General features: G+C 26.4%; 1 protein-coding gene and 1 pseudogene across 1 annotated transcript; both read left to right on the top strand.

Annotated features, from left to right (window-relative positions):
* Positions 1-362: 362 nt before the first annotated feature.
* LOC122851681 (F-box/LRR-repeat protein 4-like) lies at positions 363-6,812 on the top strand. The gene is made up of 5 exons (XM_044151101.1): positions 363-426; positions 743-991; positions 1,088-1,185; positions 1,287-1,662; positions 5,968-6,812. The coding sequence occupies exons 1-5, from the start codon at positions 363-365 to the stop codon at positions 6,810-6,812; spliced, it is 1,632 nt and encodes a 543-aa protein (XP_044007036.1).
* Positions 6,813-7,720: 908 nt separating this feature from the next.
* On the top strand, positions 7,721-9,415 carry LOC122851600 (annotated as a pseudogene).
* Positions 9,416-12,335: the final 2,920 nt, after the last annotated feature.

Raw genomic sequence — 12,335 nt, 5'->3', positions numbered from 1 at the left:
GGACATACGCCCTTCATCTTCTATCAAAAATGAATTTGATAATGGAAAAAAGGCGTAAGTCCCTGGACATACGCCTTTCATCCTTTATAAAAGGTTGTTACGCCCTTTTTCCCTTTTTCTTTTTAAAGCCTTAAAATTAGATGAAAAATCCAAAAATTTATAAATTTGCACTTACGCCCTTCTTCCTTTAAAATTGATGTTTTTGGCACTTACGCCCTTTATCCTTTAATGCGACGATATTATATTTTTCGTAGCTACTGTTATTGTTTATTGTTCATTAAATTAAATAATAAATTAATTTTTTTTCTTCTATATAGCTTGAGTTATCAAAAAAATCCTCAAATGATAATGTGATAGTATCTATGGTCAATGAATATTACGAAGAACAAGATGATGGTTATAATACCGTAGATGATGATGATAACTGTAATAATGATAATAATTATTATAATGATGATGATGATGATAATGATGATAATGATGATAATGATGATAATGATGATAATGATGATGATGATGATGATGATGATGATGATGATGATGATGATGATGATGATGAAAAGTATAGCAAAGAACTAACAGCACAGTATGGTTTGCGTATGATTCGCATAGGTCCTCTATTTGCTAGTCAACCACGACTTGAAAAAAGTAAAAAAATAACAACACTATAATTTTTAATGATAAAAAAAAAATTTTGTATTACTCTGAATATACTAATGAAAATATTTAATTAATTTTTCAGTATGCAAAGATTGGAAAAACAGGTTTCTTCCTACATGCTTTACAACATATACATTTAGGAGCAATAAAAATGATTCAGTTAAAGAATTACATGAAAAAGCAAATGATCTAGAGTGCCTAATTAATCTCTGTGGAACTAATTTAACGTGTTTAAATTTAACACAATATCCTATTTCTCAAATAATGCCAATTATCAATGCTAATTGTCCAAGTCTTGAGGAGCTTTATTTAGGATTCAAAGAAATAATGAGTCAAGATTTTGAAAATGTTTTTTCTAATATGTCTCGCCTTAGATCACTGTCGATTTTATGGCAATGTGGAGATTCAACTTTACCAATGACTTTAGCCAAGTCATTAGAACAAATTAGTGGAACCTTGAAAAGATTAAATCTTTCATGTAACTTAAAACGACATGCTATTTTCTCACCAGACTCATTGGCTTCTGTAAGTTTAAATTTTTAATAAATATTATATCATATATTACAATAAAAAAATATTTTATTAATATTATTTAATTTTTAATAAATTATTTATTTATTTTTCAGGTATTTCCTCGACTAATCGCTTTGAATACTTTAAATATAAGTAATTTTGGACTAAGTCAACTATTACTCCAGTCGATAGGTGAAATAAAAAATTTGGCTCATCTATCACTAACGTCTCTTTGGCTGAAAAATCATCCAATGTTTGATGCAAGAATCAATATGTATCCAATTGGGAATTTGAAAAATCTCAAGAGTTTAGATATATGGTGTGAATATGGTGTTAAAGATGAATTTCTGATTAATCTTTGTAATAATGCTAAAAAGTTAGCGTTTTTATCTATAACTGGCACAAATATAACTGATATTGGTATGAGTGCAATTGATAATTTAGAACAATTAAAAGATTTCGATCTTGGTTTAACTCATAGTCTTGTTGGTTCGCGATCACAAAGAAATGAATTTATCACTGATGAATCAATTCAATGTTTATTTAATCAAAAATTGCAAACTTTGGATGTATCGAATTGCATTAAAATCACTGATAAAGCGCTATTTAAACTTGTTGAAAATTTACCAAATTTGACAACTTTATATATTCGAAAAACAAAAGTGACTCGCGAAGCTGTCAAAAAAATATATAAATTAACAAAATATCGTCAAAAACCAATAGATATATATTACACTGTTAAAAATGGTAATTGATTATTTTTAAATCATCAGGGGAATCAAATTTTTTTTTTTGAGTTTACCCGGATAGAAATAATCTCTCCGGATTCCTACGTAATTGAGACTTCCGGAGATATTTACGGAGTAATCTCCAGACTATTTTTATAATATCTCCGGATTTTTTCCGGAATTTTCGCTTAAAAAAACAAACAAAAAAAATGGAAAAATCAATTAAAAAACCTAGAAATAAGAGTTTACATACGAAAAATAAAAAAGGAATTTTTTCTGAAAAAAACCGAAGAAAATCCGAAAAAACTCCGGAAGTCTTAATTGCGTAGAAAATTCGAAGAAAATCCGGGAAAAATCCGGAGAGATTATTTCTACCAGGGTAGAGCTGGACTCTAGTCTTCATGATAGATGGGCACTCATATATATAGGCACTGACGTCCTCCATCTTGAAGATCCGAAAAATGAGAGCTTCTGAACGGACCCCAAATCGCTCAGAATTATGTCGGCCACGTTTACGAGCGAAATTCTTGTCGTGAGTTCGAGCTGGTTCAAGCTTTTAAAAAACTTGAAAAACTCAAATTTCTAGGGATTTGTGGTGCTGTGGTGCTATTTGCACTGTAATAATTGCATTATAATAATTGTGTCATAATAGCGGCAAAAAATTAAGTTTATAATAATAATAATAATAATAATAATTCAAAAATGATATTAAAATTTTGGAGTAAATTAATGTGTATTTATTTATTTTTAAGGAAATAAATAGTTTGTTATTGATTATTGTATTTATTAATATAGTTTAAATAATTATATTAATTATTATTATTTATAATAAATAAAAGATAGCCGACAATTTATAATTCATAATTCATAATTCACAATTCATAATTTTCAAATGGCTGATATTTTTATAGTAATAAGATGCTTAATCGATAGCAAATCGTTTGTACATCATTATTTTTTGTTTGTCATTGTTCAATAATTTTTATTTTTTTAAATATTAATTAAAAAACTATTGTACTATTCATCCCCCTGTTAATTAGAACTTGCGCATGCGCGGTTACAGTGATAAAAAATAACAGATATTGAAGTTTGATTTATTTTTTTTTATTAAATACTATAATGAATTGATAAGATATAGTAATTTGATATTTACTTAGTTGTTGATTATTTAAAAAATGTTATTGTTTATCATTGTACACATTTTATTAATCCTCAACATTGCCCAACATTACAAAAGCTCTACAAGCGCCACCAGTAGAGGAAAAAAGCCCTAAATTGTAATGTGAATTGGACTGCTGGGATCACGTTAAGGTTGCTTATAAATAATTAAATCGTCACTCAATTTTTTTTTTTTTTGGCTCATTTTTCAAATGAAATAAATATCTATACTCTCAATTTTTTTCAATTTTTTCTGACGTCGTTTTTTTGAGATAATTAATGTCAAAGTTGACAACTTTTATACGCGAGGATAGGACTATAAGTTGATATACCGTACATTTTTATTTTTAACGAGTTCGTTTTTCACTAAAAAATTTTCAAATTACTATCAAATTGTAGTGCTCGACAAGACGAATACGATAAAAAAATTTGAATTTTTTCTGACGTTGATTTTTAAAGATATTTAATGTTAAATTTTGAAATTTTCGTCTTTCTCGCAACGAGAGGACATGAGAGAATTGCGATCCGGCAACACTGCTCTCTTCTCCTTGTTTAGTTTTCACTTGCCGAGCGGGGTGTTATACACCAACGTGACATACACAATGATGCACTGTAGTAGTGGTAGTATATAAAAAAATACAGTGTCTCACGATTTCCATTTTGCTTGCTGGAATAGTGTTGGTGCCTGTCTGTTTACACACACACTACGATTTTTAAGGCAAAAGCGTAACAAAATTTTCAAAGAGGGGCCACAAAATAAACGTAGTGGTATACGAGTCCTCCAAGCCTAAATAATAGTACGACTATGTCCCTTGTAAGCAACCTTAATCTACCCGTAGGTTTTTTTTTTTTTAACATCCATATCAATCCATATTGAAGGTTATCCAATAACAATAGCACAATTGGCAGTCAAACTAGTGGTCTTCGATTCTTGAAAAAAGTATCGGAATCGGAGTATCGATACTTTTTTTTTTAAGAATCGGAAAATCGATGCATCGGCCAAAAATAGTACTTTTTTTTTTTTTTTTCGAATGAATTATCATTTGATTATAATATTTTTTTTTTTTTTTAACTATATATTCATGAGAAAATTCAGAAAATTTAAAAAAAAAAAAAAAAATGATTTTATTCATTTATATAATTATTTATTGATTTGTTTATTGAATTAAAAAAAATTCCATTTCACGGTAGGCCATACGTTACTCGGTAGGTAAAGAAATCATCACTTTAGTGAAAAATGGTAAAAACACTATTTTTTTTTTCTAATATAATAGAACCATAGTTTGCAAACAAATAAAAATAGAAAAAAAATCCAAAATAAAAAAAATTAACCAAGTGATTTCATATTTTTTCTTGGCTCAGTACATCCGATTTTTTTTTCCGATTCTTGAAAAAAAGTATCGAGAATCGATACATCGGCCCAAAAAAAGTATCAAGTAAAAGTATTCGATACTTTCCGATTTAAAATCGGCTTGTCGACACATTGGCAAAAATCGAAGACCACTAAGTCAAACGTACAAAATACGTTACCGAGTCAATGACATTGTGTATTTGGAGTCCTAAATTAATTATCGAAAAACCAAAGGATCAATTGAGGTAAATGAAATAATTTATAATTTCAACAATAACATTTATAAAATAATTTCGTGTATCAATTTTATTTTAACATATTGCATTCAATATTATTTGGCTTATAAATATAATTTTATTGATGTCGATTTACTGGTAAATCATCAACTTTTAATTAATTTATATTTTGTAATATATTTCTGTTTATTTTATTATGGTTGTAATACATTTAAAATCACAATCGCAATTTTTTATTATATAATATTTTCAGAGTTTACTTAAAATGAGTGCAAAAAGAATATGTGTTGAGAAAGACCAATCAACCTTTAATGATAGTGACAAGAATCAAAATATTGTCATCAACTTACTGAATTATGACTCATTAGCAAAAATCATCATGTTGTTGCCAATACCAGAAAGGATAGACATGGAAAAAGGTATATAGTATTATCAAAATAGAGTTTTTTTTAAAATAAAATATCAATGTTTCTATTATTAATTATTAAATTTGATACTTTTTATTCTATAGTTTGTACCAAATATATGTAGCCATCCATTGTATGATAACCGTTTGTTGACACAATCATACCTCAAGGAGATATTATTAAGATGTGGTAATTATTTAAAAGAATTGTCTCTCTCAGATGTTTGTGATTCAAGTATCATGCCATTTGTTGGTGATCATTGTAAAAATTTAACAATCTTGGAATGTAAATTTGATGATAGTTTCTTAATTGATAATGCTGATCACTTGGTTCAAGCATTTACACGGTTGGATAAATTAAAATGCATCAAAATAACGGTGGATGACCACTGCTTGAATGAAACAATTAATCTCTCTGCAATAATTAATAGTTTTCCACAAGAAATTCATGAAATTCATCTATTTGCTAAACCTCTGTGGGATCTCAAACAAAATATTTCTATGGTAAGTTGTTATCAAATATTAACTAGATGTTTATGTATCATCAGTAACAAACAATACTATCAATTGAATACAAATAATTTAAAGAGGTTTTTTATTATTTTCAGAGTTTTAAAAAATTTAAAAATCTTCGAAAATTAACAGTGCATGGCTTCGAACTAGACGACATAATTCTTCAAGAAATATCAGTAATAACTACACTTGTTTATCTCAAACTCCGACCATATGATATACACTACGGGTTTCCTCTATTTAGTGAACTTGTTAATTTAGAATATATCGACCTAAGGATGAACATTGTCAAATGTGTATATGCATGTACGAATAACGTTTCTACAAACGTACTCAATACCATTTTTTCTAGATGCAAAAATCTAAAACACCTTGACATTCCATATGGTTCTTATGATCTAGATAAAATTCCTCTCAAGAAATGGATAAACTTTCAAAACTTACAACATCTTGGTATTGTTTGTAATATGAAGCCTGACTTAGCAAAAACAATTGTTAAATATTGCAAGAATTTGAAACATTTGGAGCTACATAATCCTGGTTACTCAATGAATAATACTGCTTTAAAAAAGTTGACAGAGTTGGAAAATCTTGAATGTTTAGTCCTTGGTGTAGCTGAGCTTCATAAGGAATCAATAATCGCAATTTCAAACAATTGCAAAAAACTTAAACGTTTAGAAATTCCTGGTTGTGCTATAGTACCATCTATTGATGGTAACTTATTTTCTTCTTCATCTGTTCTTGATGAGTTATCAAAATTACAATGTCTTGAACATCTAAACTTGTCTCAAGCAAAGAGTTTTAAAGACAGTACAATTACTGCTATCGCTAATAATTGTAAAAACCTAAAAACATTAGAACTTCAAAATTGCAGAGCTATTACTAAAACAGCTCTCGTTGCTTTAACAAACCTGGAAAATTTACAAAAACTAGACGTAAGGTTTCTTGATATAATTACGAACAGTTTTATTATCAAATTAAAAGGTTTAAAAGAATTGCATTGCGATAATTGCGAAAAACTTACTGATGCTGGTGTTATTCAATTTATAAAAAATAATCCAGACCTTGAAAAGATTAGTTTCAGACATATAAAAAATATTACAATTGACTTGGTTATTGCAGCTAATGAGGCAACTAAAAATCGTACAAATGGTATCATTTTACACTTAGAAACATCTTATATGTTGAAAACAAAAGCTTTTAAGTCAATAATTGAATCTCAATGGTTGGTTGTTAAATACCTATAATTAAATTCATCGTATAACTTTTCCTAATTTATTATCAAAAACACATACAAATTACGTTATCATGTCAATGACATTGTGAAAACGTTGTTAAAGAACATTATTATTATTACTTGTTTTTAATATTACTTCGAATCATGAAATTTCTAATACCAATATTAATATTTTTGTCAAACAAAATTAAAAAACATTAACTTAAATAATTCTTCGTATGGAACAATTATTTTTACCCTTAATCGTAAATATGTAATTACAAGTTTGATGATATTCAAGTGGATGAAAAAATCATTTTATTTTTTGTTAATAAACATGCCTGTTATTTTTGATACTTACAAATTAGTAAGTATAAGGTAAATTCTTCAACATGATAATTACAACATTGGCAACATATTCTTTTAATAAATAACCATTTACAAAAAAGTATTGATTATTATTTACCCAAATTTAAACAAGAATAAATGTTGAGAAAGCGACCAACAAACCTTTGACTAATGAACAATTAGAACCGACTGAGTATGTAAAAGTGTATAGAAATCGATATTGATTGTAAATAAAAAAGTTTGTGAATAAAAAAAGAGATATATGCAAAAAATTTCAAACAGTATTCGCAACTGATAGTGTAAACAAAAATGTGAAAGCGTGATCCAACAATATTTCCGCTACACGTAATCTCGGTTACTATTCGATAACTGTAATTTTTTTCTATTCAATGAATGAACGAGAATTTCTTAACATCATCATCATCATCATCATCATCATCATCATCATCATCATCTTTATAATTTAAAGAATCTATTTAAAGAAATATAAAAATAATTTTTTTACATTTATAAATTATCATTTTTTAATAAATTAATATCAATTTTTTTATATTATTTATTTATTTATTTATTTATTTATTTATTTACAATATGGGACTTGGTGGTGGATTTTTCATGACAATTTGGGATGCAAATAAAAAAAAATCTGTATTTTTAAATGCCAGAGAAACAGCACCAGCAGCATCACACAAAAATATGTTTGAAGGAAATGCAACTTTATCACAATTTGGTTTGTTTTATTATTTAAATAATTATAATGTTTTTGATAAATAAATTTTTATATTTTTTGTATATATTAAAAGGTTGAAAAGCAATTGGTATAACTGGTGAAAATGGTAAATTACCGAAAAATGGAATTGTTGTTAATCAGTATTTAGCAAATACATTGAGAAGATTTCAAAATAAAATTATCAATGAGCCAACATCGAATAATTTTAAATTGAAAAAATTTATACTTATTACTAATAAGTTATTAGTAATTGATTGTTTTTATTATTAAAGATAGGTGATAGAATAAAACGTCCAATATTAAAAGGGACATTAAAACGTATAGCTGAAGATGGACCAGGTATTTTTTTTAATGGTACAATGGGAGAAGATTTGATAAAAGAAATTAAAGAAGTTGGAGGAATCATGGGTATGAATGATTTAAAAAATTATCGGTATGATTAATTAATTAGATTTTTATATAAACAAAACAATAACTAATGTTAGTTTGTTATTATTTTTAGTATCAAATAAAGCTCACCAATAGCATTGAAATTTGATAAATTAACAATGTATACAGCTCCATTTACAGGCTTTGGAGTAATATTAAATTTAATAATGAATATTTTATATGGTATAAGACCAACAAAAGATGAATCAATATTTTGGTAACGTTTAGTTGAAACATTCAAATGGGGATATGCAAAAAGAACAGAATTAGGTGACGATAATTTTGTTGATATAAATGGATTATTAAAAAATTTAACATCACCAACATATGCTAAAGAAATACGTCAAGAAATTGATGACAATTGGACAAGTAAAGATCCAAAATATTATGGTGCTGTATTTGCAACACCAGATGATTCTGGTACATCACATGTATCTGTCTTGGCTGATGGTGGATCAGCAGTATCAGTAACATCAACAATTAATCAAGTGTAAGTATATTTTTTATTTAATTTATTTTTTTGGAATAAATATTAATATTGATTTTAATGTCTGATCAGTTGAGGTGCCATGATACGCTCAAAATTAACTGGAATAATATTTAATGATCAAATGGATGATTTTAGTGCACCTGGAATAATAAATCGTTTTGATCTTCCTCCATCACCAGCAAATTTTATTGAACCAGGAAAAAGACCATTGAGTTCAATGGTTCCAATAATTATTGTAATTAAATTAGCAATTATGTGAAGCTGGTGGAACAAAAATAACAACATCTGTTGCTTTAGTAATAATATTAAATATTTGGAAAGGATATAATATCAAAGAAGCTGTTGATGCACGTCGGCTTCATCATCAGGTATGATTATATAATATAAATAATTATCATCTTCATGTTGTTGTTTATTAATTATTGATTAATTAATTTTTTTAGTTATTACCAATGACTATTGAAGCTGAGCCTGGTTTTAATCAATCAATTCTTATAATTATCTTTATGGAATTGGTCATAATACAACATTTTATTCTGGTATTGGTAGTGCAATAACAGCAGTATCAAAAAAAAATTATAATGGTGTAACAGCAAATTCAGATTACAGGCGGCAGAGTGCTGTTTCTGATTTTTAATGTAAATAAAATTCTAATTTTAATAATAAAAAACAAATTTTAATTATATATTTATTAATTTATTAATTTATATTGTCAATAATTGATGGATTTTTTTAATACAAAAAATAACAAGTTTAGTGTGATAATGTTGACTTTGCTTGAGTCATTTTAGTGTCTTTGAGCGTTGTAAAACCTCAGACAGTATCAGGATAACAAAATACAAATAGAGATGTATAATATATTTATCAACTGTTTTATCAACTGAGTGATCTATTTTACCATCAACAATAAGACATTTTAAAATAACTCCTTGGTTATTCTGTTATCTTGATACACGTCCGACCTATACTTTAGTCCGAAATACGGTTTTATACGGTCGTACAGTTGTACGATGGTTGGACGGTCGAACCACCACGACTTTGGTGCACTTTGGTGAATCGACTGACGATTTATTTTTAGGTAAAAACTTTATTAAAAAATAACGACTGATCAGTATATAGATAGTCGTCAACTTTGGTAACTAAATAGCTACACAATTATCAGGATAACATAATCTATCGAGCAGTTTACTTTAAAGTAAAATAATAATTATGCAAAAATACCTTCTTTGTTGTTATGTTTTTCGAGTATAAATCAGTAATATTTTGCCATCACGGCACCAACTATCATATTGTTGTAAGTAGTACTTGCAAGTTGAGAAATATATTATTTTTCTATTTTATTCATATTCTCATTACACTTGCCGCTAGTAGCGGTGGTGGTGGTGGTTTGCTCATAGGGTCAAAAAATCACTGAAACTATTAGGAGAACAGAATGATAAACCGGTCAAACTTATCTTTTAAACTTGACTATATTTAAAAATAAATTATTCTTTTTTTTTTTTAATGATAACACTTTATAGATTTATAAATATAATAAAATATATTTAAAAATTAGTCATTTTTTGTTAATCACGTGATTGGATCGTGAACAAATGATTCTAAATTAATATAATCATTTTGATTTGATGAAAAACCACGTTGATGATCAGCTTCTTGAGTGTCCTTGACTTTTTGACATTTATTTTGACAGCCGGATATAATATTAATAACAAAATGATATTATAAAAATAATAGAAAAATAAAAAAACAATAAATAAGTTGAATAATAATTTTTTATTTTTTAATATTTATTTCACAAATTATTGGATAATTTTTATGGCCATAAACAAATTAACTGTATATACAGTTACAAAAGAAAATTCAATAATTATACGTATAATTATTGAATTTTCTTTTCTTCTAAATAATTTAAATTATTGTTATTTAAATGTAAAAATTTTAAATTTTTTAAATTATTTAAAATTGTAAATTCTAAATATTCCAATTTGTTAAAACTTAAATCTAATATTTCAAGTTTAACAAGGTTTTTGAGAGTGTTATTTGATAGAATTGTCAATTGATTTTCTCTCAAAGACAGAATTAAAAGTTCACTCAATTTTTCAAAAATATTTTCATCAAGTTTTTCTAAATTTATACTTATCAATCTTAAATTTTCAAGATGAAAAAATTTATTGAATATATCACTTGGAAGATTAGGTATATTTTTTTTTCTTACTGATATTCTGGTGATTATTTTGTGTGATCTTGAACATACAGCATCAATGTTGAAAAAAATTGATGCTTGATTACAAAAATATGTTTCACAAGCTGGCTCATTTTCCTTAAGTGTGGTCAATCTATTACTCATGTGTTTTCCAATTGATACTGAAAATATAATTATGCATTAATTGTAGGTATAAATGAATTTTAGTTTTTTAATTTTTATCAATTTAAATTATTATTTTACTTACTCGAATTGCACGCAGCGAAAACCACCGAAAATAATAATAAAATAAATGATGTTCTCATTTTATTTCGATTGATATTTATTACTCTGAAAAATTTTGATAAAAATAAAAATATCTACAGGTGCAAATGATACATCAATAATTTATTTTAAATACAAAAAAAAAAAATACTAATTTAAATGACAAGTTTTTATTATACGATATTGTTTTTTTTTTTTTTTTTACATTGAATTGTTTTTTAATATATTATTTTTAATATTCATTACAGTTTGTTTTTTTATTGGACGAAATTATTTATCAATAATCAATTGACGTATAGAAATAAAGTATAAAAATATCAGTTTTAATTGATCTATATCTTGGAATATATATATTTTTTTCATGCTTATTTTTGTTTATTTGATTATTCTGGTTGTAATACGTTTAAATTCAACATTATTTTTTAAATATATATATATTTTTAGAGTTTACTTGAAATGAGTGCTAAAAGAACATGTGTTGAGAAAGCGACCAATAAAGCTTTGATTAATTAACAATCAGAACCAACTGAGCATTTAAAAGTGTAGAAATAATTGATATCGTAGACATAGTTGATAAAAAAAAAACATATACTACTATTGGTTAGCCACGATAGTGATGAAAGAATATGCATATTCTATTTACACATTTGCACTTTTTTAGATGAATGAAAACTACGAGCTATTCTGCACAAACTATTTTAAAAAATTACCGACTTTTATTTTGTAGAATTTGACATATCGACAATTATGAGTTTTTAAACCTTATAAAAGCTGCAAGAAATCGTACACCTGGAATTCACCTGGAGTTCCAGGTAAAGATTAGTTTAATGTGCTTGAAAAAAAGGGTTTACTTATTTAAAAAAAAAAATATACTGTGACCTACGTGTTTTTAACGACTAAATTGTTTTTTAAAAAAAATTTGAATTTTTATAAATAAAAAAAAAAAGAGCAGGACTTAACAACATATTTTTCTGTTTTTAGAAGACCTCAGGTTCTCGAAGACGTAGACAACACCATTTTCAGAATTTACTTAAAATGAATGCAACAACAATATGTGTTGAGGAAGACCAACGAATCTCTGATGATGGTG

Source organism: Aphidius gifuensis, linkage group LG1 (genome assembly GCF_014905175.1).
Source record: "Aphidius gifuensis isolate YNYX2018 linkage group LG1, ASM1490517v1, whole genome shotgun sequence".
NCBI classification, from domain to species: domain Eukaryota; kingdom Metazoa; phylum Arthropoda; class Insecta; order Hymenoptera; family Braconidae; genus Aphidius; species Aphidius gifuensis.
The sequence above is the reverse complement of the archived record's forward strand: the minus strand, read 5'-3'. Positions and strand labels throughout refer to the sequence as shown.